This window comes from Strix aluco, chromosome 2 (genome assembly GCF_031877795.1).
Source record: "Strix aluco isolate bStrAlu1 chromosome 2, bStrAlu1.hap1, whole genome shotgun sequence".
NCBI classification, from domain to species: Eukaryota; Metazoa; Chordata; class Aves; order Strigiformes; family Strigidae; genus Strix; species Strix aluco.
Window position 1 is genome coordinate 61167508 of NC_133932.1, and position 16234 is coordinate 61183741.

Consider the following 16234-nt stretch of genomic DNA (forward strand, 5'->3'; position numbering starts at 1 on the left):
CTTTGGCCATTTCTGTACTGCTCAGAGGATCTTGACATCCAAACTCCAGCTCCCAGCTTCCTTGACCTGGACACCCATCTATCATCAGCGTGAGGACACCCTGCTTATGGTGTGGAGTCGCCGGCTTATCTGTAATGGGTGGGACTTAATGCAGCCGCATGCCCAAAGCCAAGGCTCCCATGCCTTCACGGGATTCAGTCCCGCTGCTTCCTGAGGCCGGCTGGCTGGCTGTGACAATGGTGAGTGCAGTCTTCAGGGAAGTGCCCGCAGACAGCATGGATGAGACCAGTGAATGCTGCTACTGAACCTTGAGTACCAACAGCAGCGGTGTTGTCATAGCCCCATTTGGCTAAGGGGACAGGCAGGGTTCCTGCGCTAAAAGCTTGTCAGCTGTGTTCTCCCCACAAACCTTGCCTTGCGTAATATTGTTGTACATGGTACTCAAATATTCGTGCAAGTAGATGCAACAAAAATACAGGTGCAGATCAATTCTTGATATCAAGTTTGTGAGAGATGATTCTGCTTTTTTATTTCCTTCACATTAGAAAGGTGCTAACCAAGTTTCTGATGAAAGACATGTTTATTTTACAGTATTGCTAAGGAAGAGATCAAAGACACATGGAGGACCTGGTGTCATGGAAAACTCTTGCTTTGGACCATAATCATCTTGGCTGAACCCTAACAAAATCCTCTTGGCTATGGGTTGGGCAGTGCTGCACAGGGTATGCCACAGGTGTTTGCAGACATCAGTATACAAACTGAAATAACCACATGGCAATCATTGAGACTAGATATTCTTTAACACAAATGAACTGTCAACAAATCAATCTCTATAGTGGGCATAATTAATCTTTTTTTTTTTTTTATAGCATCATTTTATCAATGTTGGAATATTGCCAGTCCACCTCGCTTGTTAAATCTGTCTGAAATTCCCCCGTTCCTCTCCCACCTTGACTAATAGAAGTAACACCGTGCCATTTTGGTACAACAGCTTTTCCCTTACCCCCTCCAAGACATTAAGGAATGTATTAGCCAGGGCTGGATGTGGTATGGAAGCTTGACACCCTGCTCTTATTTTGCTCTGATTTCCCAATGAAAGCCAATCACTTTGTTCTGCACTCATTTTAGTGTGGGGTTTTGTTTCTTTTCTTCTGTTTTGTAAATATGCCCGGTCCTATCCCCCGGTTGCTTAGCATCCCTGGTGCCCAGGATCTTGTCAAAGGGCTTTTGAAACTTCATGTATGTTAATCAATCAGTTTATCTAATTATGGACATTTTCAAATAAAGCCCCAGAACTATGTGAGAACTGATTTCCCACTGCTGAAATAATGTTGGTTAGTCCTTGCTACATTTAGAAATTCCAGATGTTTTGTCATTCTTTCAGCCAATTCACTAAGTCAAGTTGCCAAGTACAGTTTGTAGGCTGCTAATACCCCTACTCAATTCTAAATAGATTTACTATTTTTGTTTTATGACAGAAGTTGTTTTTAACAAAAGCCTGTCTATTTTTGTTAGCAGCTCACCTGCTTTATACTTATGTTCCTGTAGATGTTTTTTATGTAAACACATGTTTGGAGATTTTATTTTTATTTTTAATTTTTGTTACTGCTTTTTTTCTGCATGCCTTCTACTGACTCTGATTTCTTGAGTCTTGACTAAACTGCAGGGGGGATGCTTAGATCTTACCTGATACGGAGTAAGGGTATACTGGGGGTGTGCAAACCCAGCTCCATCTACTCATGCTTCAGGCTTTTCAGACCAGATACATACTGAAAGTGCAACATACGCTGAATACTCAGATGCACAAATACAATAGTTGCTGCAGGGATGGTCGCTTTAAAAAAAATCAGTGGCAGTAATAAGCACACTATGCTTCTTGCATAATAGCTGAGTGGTTTGAGCATTTGGCTGAAGAGAGGAAGTTGTCCCTGTTCCAGGACTCTGTTTGCACTTATTAGTCCATATTTCATCCTGTTCTTCTCTAGTCTAAAAAGCATAGGCTCTTCAGGGAATAGGGATGGGAACTCTGTCCCTGTGTACCCATGAACTTAAATACTAGGCTAAAAACCTTCAGATTTCTTTTCTTTACTGTGTTGCTGGGCTTCACGTCCTTAGGACTGTAGCCACACCAGCAAGGGTCAGTTTTTCCCAATGAGACTATTTTCTTGAAAAGTGAAATATCTGAAAAAGACTGAGAGGGATCAAAAGCCTTTCCCCTTCATGGGCAAATTCTGTAGCATTGGTTCTGTTATGCAGGTCAGTCTTACACCCATATACTATCTCCCACAGCGTTACTAAAGAAAAATAATTGTGTGCCATCAGATGATTGCCCACAGCAGAGGAGTCTGCTGTCGGTCCCTGGGACTTCCTACTGTGTAGCTTGCAGACACCTCTCCCCTTGGCAAAGTTTCTTTCCCCTTCCAGGTAACCGACCCTCCCCAAGTTACTATGGACGGTGCCTAAGAGCTTACTGCTGCATATGGTCCTGCTACGCTCAAGTGCCCAATATTAGGCAAGATGATACCTAGTTTGGGGGCACCTAAAATGACTCTTTCTTTTTGCATAGAGACAGGAAAATAGCATATGCAGCCTGTCAAAATTGTCTGCAGGTGCTCAAAACCCCACATGAATTCCAGATGCAATCCCAACCGTTTCCCAGCACTGCCTAATCTTGTGAGCACCTCCCTACTGAACCTGAAAGCTCCTCAGGCATTTAAGTTTATTCACCCACACATGTTAAGGAGATCCTGTTTTGGGAAGATAGGCACTTATCTCTTGCCTCAAGTCCCAGTGCAATCCATCTTAGGAAGACAGGCATTTAAATCCCTTTCAGAAGCCTGAAAAATTAGCAGCAGTCAGAATTATGTCTGGCTTCTTCTGGCATGGGCCATCAGCTTTGACATACGTGCAAAATGCAGAGAGCACGTCTCGAGCTAAGCATGGGAGTGGAAGTGTACATTGTACCATTTCAGAGGGATTGATGTGACACTGTCGACATCTTATGAGATGGCCCTAACTGCTACGCCATGCTCAGACAAAAAGCATTGACCTCTCCTACTGAACTTGAACCACCGCATGGTGGATATGAGGAGTTGGCTCCAGTGCTCACATCAAGAGGAGCAAATTCACATACCTGGAAAAGATATGTCATACAGGAGATTGTCATGGAACAAACAAGAAAAATAGGGCATAACCTCATAACCCTCCACCCTGTGCCAGAGAGTATCTGTACTGCTAGGCTAACCTTGGGTTCGCTTTTGTCTGCTCTGATGTGGCCCCGTGCCTTGCGCGTTCCTGGCTGCACAGGCTCTCAGCTGCAACACCTACCATCCACGCTACCCGATGGTTGCTGATTATGCCATTCTGCTGGGAAGTTTGAGCTCAGGGCTTAATTAGAGTCTAGAAACATCACCCACTTCCTTTCTTACGGCTTTATGCATCTTAATGCAAAATGTGGGTGGAAGCACTGTGATAACGTACTGCTTCATTGGTGCCAGTCCTGCAGGAGGGACAGATAGGCTGGAGCATGTGTGGATGGAGCGTTACTAGTGTTTCCGACAACTTTCCAGGATATCTGTGCTGTAACTGCAGGCTGGCTTTGCCCACCAGCGCCGTGAGTTCAGTTGCAGTTGGTGGAAAGAAGGAAGCACTGTAAGAGCCTCAAAGGAAGCAGTCATCTTCTGCAGGTCTTCAGAAGTGCCTCTCTCTGTCCGCTGCCCATACAGCAAAGCTGAGGCAATTAGATTGCTCCTTTCATCCCTTCCAGGGTTCAGACACCTAAAATTTCATCGAGGTAATAACATCTCAGCGAGGTGTCTAAAGTAGATGGACGAGATTCCAGACTGAATACTCGAGGTTTTGCAGTTGATTGCAAGAAAAAAACCCAAAGTATCAGTAAGAAGATGGTGACTATTGAAAACCAAGGAAAAGGAAGTATCAATTAAAATTAGGAAATAAGACACTATTTGAAAAGAATCAAAGATCTACAGCCTTTTGTTAATATTTTCATTTCTCCTCCATGCCCCATCAGCCTTTAGAAAAAATAATTTAATACAGCATTGAAACAAATTTTCCTCATCCTTTCTGTGAAGCCATGCTCATGAACCGTGGAGGGCTGAAAATAATTTTAACGCCTTGAGAAAAAGCAGTGGGACCAGTAAGACCATAATGTTAACCCATCGGTTGTTCCACACTTGGTCTAATTCTTTGGATAGCGTTGTCTGAAAAAGACAAAGGAGTATTTATTTCTGTAGCTTGAATATGCATCAATTGATTTTATTATACTAGAAAACTTGAGAAAGCATGGTATATTTATATATAGATCGTGTAAATACACTGTAGGCAAGTTTCACAGTTTAATGGTGTGAAGGGCTTTCATTAATGCTGTAGTTCTGAGAAAAGGATGTAAAACAACATAAAGGAGTCAAGATTTGATTTTTACTGAGATAAGTTGAAAGAATAATTCACCTTTACAACATGTCAATGTTTCATGTCTTTTTATGTGATGCTTTCTACCACTCCACGCATCGCTGAGAACAATATACATTGAGAATGAATCCTTCATGATGTGACCTCATGATGTGCTGTTTATTATTTATGTTCGCATAATTCCATGTGTTAATAAAAAAAAATAATTCACCAGAGATACATAAAATTAAATGGTTCGTTTTGTCCTGGAGCAACTACATGCTATGCTTTTACTTTATGCATATTACTGGCAGAAGACAGAAAGTCAGTTCTGCTGAGCAGTCTGATCTGACATTGAAAAAACATGTTGTTATTTGTATTTTTTCTAGAAAGTATGGTGGGGTTTTTTTAGAGGGGAGGAGGAGATTACATTTGAAATGCACTTCCAGAGCTCTGTATGGCTCCCCATCGTCCTCAAAGACAAAACGTTACCTAAGGATTTGAAACTGAATTTATAGGTCAACGTCTCCTCTTGTCAAACACCTGTTCATATTTTTTTGTTTTGTATCAATGTTGAGGCTCATCTACATTCACGAAACGCCGCCAGTTCTGTGAATGAAAACCACAATGTCGGGGCTCGGCGCTGTGTTTCCTGTAGCCGAAACGAGTCATCTACCAGGGCGAACTGGTAGGTGGGACGTGCTCTTCTGTCCAGGGTACTCAGCGTCTTAAAAATACGGCTGAGGATTAAAAGCTGACAACACAAAAGTTTCGAGATAAACCATGGGACACACTAGGTATCCCTGTAAAGAAGGCGGCTGCACAAAGCCTGGCCTCCCGCCGTAGGAAGGCTCCGTCCGTGAGGCTGCAATGTGGAGAACCGGCATCTGCGACTGTCAGAGCCGCGGCCCCGCCAGGAGCGAGGCTGGCGGGTGCCCGAGGGGACGCGGGCCCTGCCCTGCCCGAGCCACGGGCCACCGCCGCCCCTCGCCTCTGCCGGAGAGGAGGGAAATCCCGGGGCAACTCAGCGGGCGCTGTCCGCCGCGGGACTCTCAGAGGGAGGGAGGGAGGGAGGGAGGGAGCCCTGCGCCTCGCCCCCGCCTGGGCGCTTCTCACCGCCGGTGGCTGCCACGGGCCCGGCGGCCGGAGCCGCTGCACCCCACGCCCGCCGGCCTCTCCTGCCGCCTCCCCCTCCCGCCGCCGCTCGCTGCTGAGTCACGCCGCCGCGCAGCGCCGCTCCTCTCGCCCCCCCGGCCCCCTCCCCAGCTCCCCGGGCGCCCCGGCGGGGGCCGAGCCACCGGCCCGTCGCTGCCGGCGGCCGGTCCGCCCGCCCGCCGCCGCCCCTTCCCTCCCCGCGCCGGCCGCGGCGCGGCCCTTCCCCCGCCGCACATGCCCAGAAGGGCGGGAGCCGCGGCGCACCCGGGCGCTGCTGTGACAGCGGCGGCGCCTTCCCTTCCGCTCGGTGGGGGCCGCGCCGCGCCCCCCGGCCCGGCCCTGCCCGGCCCGGCGGCGGCGGAAAGCCACCGTGCCCCGCGCAGGCCGCCCGCCCGCCTCGCTCCTTCCCCGCCTCGCTGCGAGCCAGCCGCCGCGGGGCGGGAGGCGGCCATGTCGCTATTGTCTGCGCTGGTGCCCTTGCTCCGGGTGTACCGCATCGGCCTCCTCGTCATCCTGCACCAGCTGCGCCGCCGCCTCCGCCCGCGCTGCCCCCCGGCCCCAGGTGAGCACCGCAGCCGGCGCCGCGGGGCGGGGCGGGGCGGCTCCGGGCCGGGGGGCGGCAGCGGCAGCCCCCGCCGCGGAGAGGGGGAAGTTGGCCGCGCCTCCCCCCACCGCTCTGGGGAGGGCGGCAGCGCCGGTGACCCGGGGAGCGCGGGGCCGAGACCGGCCGGCCCGGGAAGGAGAGGAAAGGACAGGGCAGGGCAGGGCAGGGCAGCCGCGACCTTGGCCGCGGCGGCGGGTCACCCGGGCCGCGCCGCTCCCCCCGCAGTGGGGCAGGGGCTGAGGCACCGCGGCGGCCCCGGCCTGGGCGCCGCCGCCACGCTGCACCCCCGCTCCCCTCCGCGGGCCGGGCCGGGCCCGCCGCGTCGCCTAAGGGCAGCGGCCCGGGGCGGGGGGGGGTTGCTGCGGCTGGCGGGGCGCCCTCCCCGCCCCCGCCGCGCCGGGCCCCGCCCTCGCCGCCTCCAGCGGGCGGCGGGCCCCGGCCCCTACCGCCCCGTCCGGCCCCCGGGCCGCGGCCGCCCCGGACGCGGGGCGGGGCGGAGGGCCGGGCCGGTCCCGGGCCGGGCGTCTGGGTGCACGCCGGCCTGACTGCGGCCTCGGGAGGCGGCGTGGGGGCTCCGCGGGCCGGGGGTCCCCGCTTCTCCTCTTCTTTTCCGCTTTCTGACGGTTCCGCCTCAGAGCCGCTCGGGCGCAGCCTCCCTCAGCCCAGGTAGGTGCTCGGCAGGCGGGTAGCGGCGGGCAGCTCCCGCCGGCCTGGCCGCAGCGCCGGGCGCTCCTGCCACCGCCGCCGCGTCCCCGCCGCGCCACCGGCCCCGGCCTCCGCCCGCCGGGGCGGCTGGGACCGCCGGCCGTAGCCTCCCTGCCCCGGCCGCTGCGGGAGGGGAACATGCCCGCGCTCTCAAAGCTTAGTCTTTGATACCGGCTGTCACTCGCCGGCAGCCTTAAGCTGACAAGAGAGTGACACTTGCAGTTTTCTCCAAGGGACTTCAGATTAGTCATATGTTGGAGGAGTTACGTTTTTGCGCTTTTCCGATGTGGGTCAACAGCATGTTTAATACTGACTAGAGGAAACTTTGAGTTGTCAGAAAGCAAAGGTCTGAGTTTCCTCTTTTCTCACATTACTCTTGAAGACTTTAAAATGCTTCTGAGTTTATAAATTTACAGCAAACTACGAGTCCGGGCGGACGCATAGGGTATCATCAGAGCTGAGCTTACAACTCCACGCAAGTCAGTGCCTTTAACTTTCTCTGCTTAGCAGCAAGTGAGCCGTTGTGGCTCTGTCGGTAGTTTTAACCAGAGGAACAGTAAAAAAAAAAAAAAAAAAAAAAGGAAAAAGTATTGAGAGGGCATAGTGTTTCGGTAAGGAGATGAGGAAATTGTTTGAGAGAATATCTGAAGCACTGGGGAGGAAATGGGACAAGTACACCACACAGTAAGAGCATATTTGTGCATTTCATCCCAGGTGGCTTCCTTGGGTGGTGTTTTGTCTACTTTTTATTCATTCCCGATACTTCTGCGATAGGCTGGGATTCTCCTTTCTCATTCTCAAAAGACAGAGATAAAAACCCCAAACAAACGAGAGAACCCTGGTGACAAAAAGGGCAGATGTGCGTACAGTTTGAAGTCATCTGAGCATTTTTCTAGCGTTAGTTTTTCTTGGCAGAGCAAAGCTGGGTATTGTGCCTAGGGTGCGTAATGCTTTCCAAATCTTTTTTCGAACCAGAGAGAAACAGCATGATGAAAATGTGACCCGAGTGTTTTGTTGCAGTCCGTTCTTAGTTGCCATTAAAAAAAAAAAGTGTTGAATTTGGAAATGCTGGAGGAAGGCGGTGAAGATCCAACCTGGGAAATGTCAGCGGCCTGAGTAGGACCAGGGCAGATTTGACAGACATGGAAAGTTTTCTTTCAGTCCTAACTTGGGGTGGTTTCTTCCAGGGACACGTAGTTTTCTCCTCAGTTAGTTGTTTGCATGCAGTTGCCTCTTGGCAGTTACCTGCTGCCTTGCTTCGACTCACTGTGTCCAGCCATTGCTTAAAAAGGGAATCAGCTTGTCAACGGGAACTTTTTTACCCCAATTAACCTTGTTTCCATAATAACTTCAGAACAGTGAATCCAGTGCAACAGAAGGAGAAAGCGTTGGTTAGAACATGCTTAATTAAAGCTTGGATCAGTAAACTACACATGCTGTAAGAAAATGCCAAGTAACTTTTCCAGACGGTAATCTAGACAGGTGCGTATGTTTAAATTTTTCTATATCTTTGAGAGGTGTCCGTAACTCTGAGAAGTACAGGCGTTTTATTGTCAGGGTGCCTTTCCCGGGAGAGCTTGGAGGGGGGAAGCAGGGCTGGGAAGGGCAGGGCAGCAGAGTCAGCCATGCCTTCAGTCCTGTCTCCTTGGCCCCAGTTCCCCCGTCAGAGTTGCCACTCTTCGTGCAGCAGCGGTGCAGCTCTCCTGTGGAAGGTTTAAAACAGAGGGATGCCCGGTGGCTTGTCCTTGGGTTCTGTGGGCAAGTGAAGGGGTCTGGTGTCAGTGCAGCTCTTCTGCCTCCAAATTTTCCAAGAAAATCTTGCTTTGTTGCACTTGCCAGAAAGAAGCATTCAGGATTTCAATCCAAGTAAACCAAATCAGTTTCGTTTTTCTTTCCTTTTCTTTGCCCTGACATAGAGTTGCATGTCTGGGCACATGTGCTTTCACCTGGCTTTTAAAAGTGACCATCTGTTCTGTCATGTCCTACGGGGATTCCTCTAATTCTTACAGATGGGATTCAAGACAGTTTTTTGGGGAAAGAGGGTGGTCTGAGCACTGTAATCTAGATTCAGTGCAAAAACTTGGTAATTGTTTTGACTTGCAAACTGAAAAGATAGGAATATTTGCTACTGAAGTGAGCCTCTCCCCCAATACAGAGTAGGGAAGTTGGTCTGAAATTCTGATCTTGAAGCTCAGGAAGGGAAATACAGAGCTAGGAGGATAAATGGCGTGCAGTGATTGCTTTGCTAACTAAAATCAGTGCGCAGAAGTAAAGGGGAACATATCTTTAACTTATGTTAAAACATTTTTCCAAGTACTAATTGCATAAACGGTATAACTGCCAATATGTAGTGTAAACTGTGTTAGTGTTCAGTGGTCTAAACAATTACTGCTTGGATGGGTTTTTTTTACAGTGCTTAATCTTAATTAATTGGAAAAAAAAAGCGCCCTGCGTGACTAAAGATCTTGATATAAGTAGCTTTTTAAAAACAAAAATCTAATCAGTGGATTGATAAAATCAAACTAATATTAATTGTGACACCCGGATATTAACACTGGAAATGTGGTCACTGAAAGTCATCCTACTGATAACAAAAATGGTTCATATAATAATAATAATATAATCTCTTTAGGGTATTTTAAAAGCTTCTCAGGGAGTTTATTTGGCATTTTCCTCCTGCATTTTCTCTTCTACTGTATGTGTTTCATTGAAATTTGGCAGGGGAAGACTAAATGCTGAATGTTTTGTAGTTTTGAAGTCGTAGCTAAATTTGGTACCTGTGATGTGTAGAAAACTGACTCTGGAGAAGGTGGTAATGTGGCTGAAGTTCAGAAGACCTTAACTATGACTCCTGTTCTTCTTAAAAGTGATTGAAATTTCATATGTATTTTTAATTTGCCCCAATTTCTAGTTATTCAGTGTCATCATTTGTACCGAGTTTCTTTACAATTAATCGTGAAATGTTAATTTGGAAACATGCATCTCTTAATTTTGATTCATGTATCGAGGGCTTTTACTTTATATGAGTAAAGCATAATGATAGACCAAGCACTTCCTGCTCAAAGCTGTACGAGTTCCAGGCTGTAAAACATCCAGAGGTGGGTAGAGAAGTGACCAGGTAGGAAGGATTGATCGCAGGCAAAAGTAAAGTTGCATCTACTATTAATCCCTCTCCCCCATGCACCTGAGAGAGTTATTTAGGTAGTTTCAGAAGTGAGGAAACACTTGTTTTATGGTTGCCTCTGCACTGAATGAGGCAAGGGTTGTGCGACAACGATACTTATGGTGTAATTAGGGAGGGTGTCATTGCTGTGTGTGCACAAGGGGGCAGAGCTAAGGTTGAGGGGTGACTGCACACTCCATGTTTTCTCATATCCCCATGCTCAGTTTCACAATCCCAGTGACTCTCTTACGGGTTTTGAACCTATTTTCTTCGCCACTGGGGCAACCAAGCCCTGCCTGGTGCATGGGTAGCACCGCTGCCTTCCGCAATGCATGTCGTCGCTGGCGTTTCAGTATTTCGGCCCAAGCCCTGCCCTGGAGAGGGGAGTCATGGGCTTGCGTTAGGGGAGTTTCCCCAGGAAACCTGGGCCCTTCTTTCTCATCTTGTGGCAGCTGAGTCTGCTGGGAGGCCAGCAGAGGATCCTGTCTGCAGGCGCTTATAAGCCTTAGCCCCAGTGCTGGCTGGTGCTGTTGACCAGCTGCATGGAGGAGGCGAGGAAAACGGCAGCCTCTCCGAAGGTGTGCTCTATTTCAATGTGGGTGGGAATGCAAGGGAGAAAGGAAGAGGCACGTTTGTAGCCTGAAGGCTTCTGTGTTCAGAAGGGTTTTCAGTAAACTAAAGTGGCACTAGTTTTTTTTACCATGGAAAGTTCGGCAAGCTAAAAGAGAGCATTTCCATCAGCTGCCCTTTCTAACAAGCTGTGGGACTTCCCAAAGGCAATGAGGTGCTTCAGTTCCCAGTGGATTTAATTCAGCAAGGTGCTGGTGTCTTCAGTTTGGCTCAGAGTCGAAGCCGCTCTAGCTTTTGCCAAGTCTAGGCTATGAACACTGTTTCACTGAAAGAGGAAAAATTTACCTCTTTTTATAGAAAAATGAGAGGTGTGGCATGTTTTTTTTTTTTGTTTTTCATAGTGCCACTTATGCCATATAACACTTGAGGAAAGGCAGGGCTGATTAGCAGTTTATATTTGAGCTATTATGCCAGCTGAAGTGTGGTTTACAGCATTATAATAAGGGCTGTGCTATGCTGGCATATCTTTAACTGTGGCAATGCTACTCTGTGCCACTGTCGCCACGTGCCAGATCCATCTCAAAACGATGGCAAAGCTGTAACATACGTAAGAATGAAGGGTGGGGTGAGCCTGTAATACTCCCTTGCTCTAAAATAACTTGTATTTTATCACTCTGTGATGAACTTTTTATGATCCAAGGTGTGTCATACTAATTTTAAATATTAAAGATGCATCAACTCTTATTACAGTGCCTTCTTCTTTGCTTTCAGGAACTGCCACATAACTGCAAAGGAAACTGTAAGATTTAATGAAATACTGGGAGCCTCTATACTTCTTCAAGACATTATGTCATGGATTGGAGGGATCTAAAAGCAATAATATGACATACTGATGCGACATATCTTGTCAATGCACAGTCTGATGCTATGGCAGGGTTACATCATTATACGTTACATCACTTTGTCTTTCAAAATCATCAGTTTTTGTGGGATGGCATACCTTGGTGCTGTTGATATGCACATCTTTGGAATTAGGCAGCATTACTGTGTTAAATCAATAGTCTATCCTGGCAACTTAAAAGGCACTGAATGAATCACAGTAGAGGGCATGCTAGTAGTCAGAACATTGCCCCCCTCAGGAAAAAAAAAAAAAAGGTCTACACCCAGAAGTAAATCTTCAGAACAAATCCAATAAAGTGCTTGCCCTGCATCTCTCATTCTGCTTCTAAACCAACAGCTGTGCTTAAATAAATATCTTTAGTCTTGGTAAACCTGTCTTTGGTTTTTCATTCAAGCCATTTGGAAAGTGCTGCAAAATACCAGCTATAGTTGGAGAGAAAATGTCTTTTCTTGGGAATATTCCCCAACAGCAGAAAGCACACCAGGAAAGCTTGCACGCATACATTTTTTGGGGGGATATTCCCTTGCAGCGATATGAAAAAGTCAGATTGTTTCTTCCTTCCCCAACCAGCCAGTCTTACCACCTGGGGATTTCTGGGCTTGGGTGCAGGTGTAGCTCCTGACGAGCAGAGAAGGAGCAGTGCCATTGCTTTCAGGCTTGCTGCAGGGATGCTCCTGATGTTTCTCTCCTGCTCTCTTCCCCCTGCATTTTTGTGGAGGAGGTTGCATCCGAGTTAAACTGATGGCTTCCTTTTCCTTCCCAATCCTGGCCAGGCCCCTGGCGAAGGGCTTGTTGCTGTCATGGTGGCCCGGCTGGTGGTGTGGGAAAAAATGGAAGAAGCGTCAGCGTGCAGTCGTGCTGTGCTGTGGCTTGGCTTTTTGGTGTAGTGAAATCAGCTCTGGCGGGTGCCAGCTGCCGGCACTGTGCACAGAGACTTGCATGTGACTGTTTGCACAAGAAGCGTTTTCCTGTGCAGATACTGAGGTGCAGATTGCCAAGTCTTGCCTTATCGCCACACTCATCTCCGAAGTGTCACCCCCTCCTGACTTCTGTACCCTTTTGAAGAAAATACAGCAAAATTATTTTCCAGCTGATGTGGATAATAACATTTATTAGTGCTTCCCTGTCTGCTTTTCCTGTAATTATAATGCACTGTTATTCCAGGAACCATGACTGTGAACTAGTAGTTCAGGAGATGGCTTTGATTTCAGAAAGAGAAGGAGAGGAAAGGTGTCAGACGCATATTGTTGATCTGCGTGTAGGTTCAAGATCCTTTTCCTTTCATTTCAGTCAGACAACACCTTCACATTTCAGAGGAGCAGATTAATACCGTACTTGTCATCACAGATATTTTTATTTTTATTTTTTTTTTTAGGCAAATGCTGGAAGGGTTAGATCACACTAACAAAGCTTCTTTCAAAGTAAATAAACAATAAAACCTTTGCTCCTTCAGTATCGGGTTTCAATTTGAAATAAACGTTAACAGCGAAGTTCAGTAATTCTTAGGCAAGAAGATGTTAGTCTAGCCCTAACTATAACTTAAGAGGCAGGAAAATGCTGTAGCAGATGACCGGTTTGTGTGACAGTAATGTATCAACTCTGTGGTGGTGGTTACACTTTCACCCAGAATTAGGTAATTCCAGAAACAAGATTTACTGAGGGCTTCTAGCTGAGTTTCACAGCAGAATGTGATACATTAAAACCCTTTTTAATTTTGACATTCTGATGGGCTTCTTGTAGGTCACACTTCCTGCAAATCTCATCTTTAAATTTGCAAATGTAATTAGTAAGGTAGGTTTCTTGATACGTTCGCAGAAACGCTGATTTCACGTAGTTAAGTGTGGTCAAACTTGTGCTTTCTCATTGTATCTTTATCTTACTGCCTTTATCAGGTACTCATTAATGAGTGAAGGATCAAAAGGTGGGACGGTGGCCAAGAAGCAATGGAGAATAAAAGTTTAGAAGGTTCCCCATCAGACCTAAAGTTAGTGGCTCACCCGAGAGCAAAGAGTAAAGTGTGGAAGTACTTTGGGTTTGATACCAATGCAGAAGGATGCATATTACAGTGGAAGAAGATCTACTGCCGTATTTGCATGGCACAGATCGCCTATTCAGGAAACACATCCAACCTTTCCTACCACCTTGAGAAAAATCACCCCGACGAATTCTGCGAATTTGTGAAAAGTAACACTGAGCAAATGAGGGAAGCCTTTGCCACCGCGTTTTCAAAAATCAAGCCAGAGTCGTCGCAGCAGGTTGTTCAAGATAGCCTCATCATGAAGACCTACCAGAACTATGAAAACAAAAAGCATCAGGAACTGACATCTGCAGTCATCAGCTTAATTTGTGAGGGCATGTATCCAGCCTCTATTGTTGATGAACCCACCTTCAAGGCCCTCTTGAGAACAGCAGACCCCAGGTATGAACTTCCAAGCCGGAAGTACTTCTGTACAAAAGCTATTCCTGAAAAGTACAATGCCATTAGAGAAATTGTGCTGAAGGAGCTCACCGAGGTTCTGTGGTGTGGCATATCCACAGACATGTGGAGGAGTGAAAACCAGAACAGGTCGTACGTAACCATCGCGGTTCACTTTCTCAGCAGCAGTCCTGCCAACTGCCTGGCGGTGAACTCACGGTGTTTAAAAACGTTTGAAGTACCGGAGGATAATACTGCAGAGACTATTACGCGAGTCCTTTATGAAACATTCATTGAGTGGGGGATCAATACAAAAGTCTTTGGTGCTACAACAGATTACAGTAAAGACATTGTGAAAGCTTGCTCTCTGCTAGATATTCCCGTACAGATGCCTTGTTTGGGGCACACTTTTAACGCAGGAATACAACAAGCTTTTCAGCTCCCCAAACTCTGCAGCCTTCTTGCCAGGTGCCGAAAACTGGTGGAGTATTTTCAGCAGTCTACGGTCGCGATGTACATGCTGAGCGAGAAGCAGAAGCAGCAGAATATTCTCCACTGCATGTTGGTAAGCGACCGTGTTTCCTGGTGGGGAAGCACACTAGCTATGCTGCAGCGCCTCAAGGAGCAGCAGTTTGTCATTGCGGCTGTTCTCGTGGAGGACAGCAACAACCACCACCTCATGCTGGAAACCAGTGAGTGGAATACAATCGAAGGGCTGGTGGAGCTGCTGCAGCCTTTCAAGCAGGTTGCGGAGATGATGTCTGCTTCAAAGTACCCGACAATAAGTATGGTGAAGCCGCTTCTCCACATGCTTCTGAATACTACCCTGAACATCAAAGAGAATGATTTGAAAGAAATCAGCATGGCAAAGGAGGTGATTGCTAAAGAGCTGTCAACCACCTACCAGCACACACCTGAGATAGACATGTTTCTCAATGTTGCAACTTTCTTGGATCCCCGCTACAAAAAATTGCCTTTTCTTTCAGCCTTTGAGCGGCAGCAGGTTGAAAACAGAGTGGTGGAAGAAGCAAAAAGCCTGCTGGAGAAAGTAAAAGAAAATACCTTTAGGACTGAAGAGAAATTCTTCACCGTTTCTGAAGAGCCCCCTGTGAAAAAAATCATCATCTCCTCTACTCCTCCTCCTACCAGTGTCATCAACAACATGCTTGCAGAGATCTTCTGCCAGACAGGAGGCGTGGAAGACCAGGAGGAATGGCATGCTCAGATCGTTGAGGAGCTGAGCAACTTCAAGTCACAAAAGGTCCTTGGTTTGAACGAAGACCCACTGAAGTGGTGGTCTGATAGACTAGCACTGTTTCCAGTTTTACCAAAGGTTCTTCAAAAATACTGGTGTATTCTGGCCACAAGGGTCTTCCCTGAACGCCTTTTTGGTTCTTCTGCTAATGTTGTAAGTGCAAAGAGAAACCGGTTAGCCCCAGCTCATGTGGATGAGCAGATCTTTTTGTACGAAAACAGTCGGAACGGGTCCGAGGCAGAACCGGAGGACGAAGACGAAGGAGAGTGGGGTTTGGAACAGGAACAGATTTTTAATTTAAATGATTCGGTAAATGTAAACAACAACTTCTTTAATATCCGAGACAGTGGGTTTGTTTAACAGGACTGCTGCAGAACGTTTAATAACAAAGAAAAAAGGTATTTGTCTTAAGTTACCAAAAATATTTCTGTTTTATGCTATGAATGCTGTAAATATTGAACAGTTGTAACAAACTTGATTTAGCTTCCATTGTCTATGTTTTTCCCACTGTCTTAAAACATGAATGACTTGTGATTAAACAACGCTGAAATGAATGAGGAAATAAATTCTACAAAGACCATGATTTCTGACTGTGGCCCAGATTTCAGAAAGCACTTATCCATGTGCTTCCTTTCCACTTGCTTCAGTGGGAGACAAACACATGCTTATTTGCTTTCTATCATAATAGTATTTTCCTGAATTAGGACCCTGAGCAAGGGAGTTTTTAAGATTTATGCCTCTGTTTGTAAATCCTGTGTGACTCAGGATGTTAGCTTTAAATTTTGGATTTTAAAACATTTTTAAAATCCATAAATCTGAGCAGTGAATATTTTTAGAGTGTATCGATGCTATGGAATGAAAAAAGATCTTGAGCCTGATTTTCTTTTTCACTACCTCATGTCTTAGGCCTGGTTTATGCTAGAAAAGTTCAGCTGGTATATTTCTGTCAATTAGGGGACTGATGTATTATTATTATTTTAACTGATACTGTGCTGGCATAGGCTGTAGTGTGGATGCACTTATACTGGGATAAGTTATTTTCTTTTCCAGAGCAGTGT

The 16234-nt window shown here is 47.1% G+C and overlaps 2 protein-coding genes across 6 annotated transcripts in view; both read left to right on the top strand.

The window, feature by feature from the left end:
• Positions 1-5994: 5994 nt before the first annotated feature.
• DHRSX (dehydrogenase/reductase X-linked) overlaps positions 5995-16234 on the top strand; it is a 173797-nt gene continuing 163557 nt past the window's right edge. For all 3 annotated transcript variants that reach the window (XM_074814921.1, XM_074814924.1, XM_074814925.1), the window contains exon 1: positions 5995-6124. In XM_074814921.1, the coding sequence (XP_074671022.1) occupies positions 6013-6124 (112 nt within the window). In that variant the 5' untranslated portion in view covers positions 5995-6012. The remainder of the gene's footprint in view (positions 6125-16234) is intronic.
• Positions 6039-15759, top strand: ZBED1 (zinc finger BED-type containing 1). Of its 3 annotated transcripts, none has more exons than XR_012621970.1 (3): positions 6707-6832; positions 8226-8353; positions 11376-11875. XR_012621970.1 is itself a non-coding variant. In XM_074814914.1 (3 exons), exon 3 carries the CDS (start codon positions 13449-13451, stop codon positions 15534-15536), a length of 2088 nt encoding a protein of 695 aa, XP_074671015.1. In that variant the 5' UTR covers positions 6707-6832; positions 8226-8353; positions 13398-13448; the 3' UTR covers positions 15537-15759. The 3 variants fall into 3 exon arrangements, 2 of the variants coding, with proteins under 2 accessions (XP_074671016.1, XP_074671015.1); XM_074814914.1 differs by lacking the exon at positions 11376-11875 and adding an exon at positions 13398-15759; XM_074814915.1 differs by lacking the exons at positions 6707-6832; positions 8226-8353; positions 11376-11875 and adding exons at positions 6039-6124; positions 13398-15759.

Bases quoted from the DNA above. Each gene is read 5' to 3' on its own strand.
- ZBED1 (XM_074814915.1), top strand. From the start codon at position 13,449: ATGGAGAATAAAAGTTTAGAAGGTTCCCCATCAGACCTAAAGTTAGTG.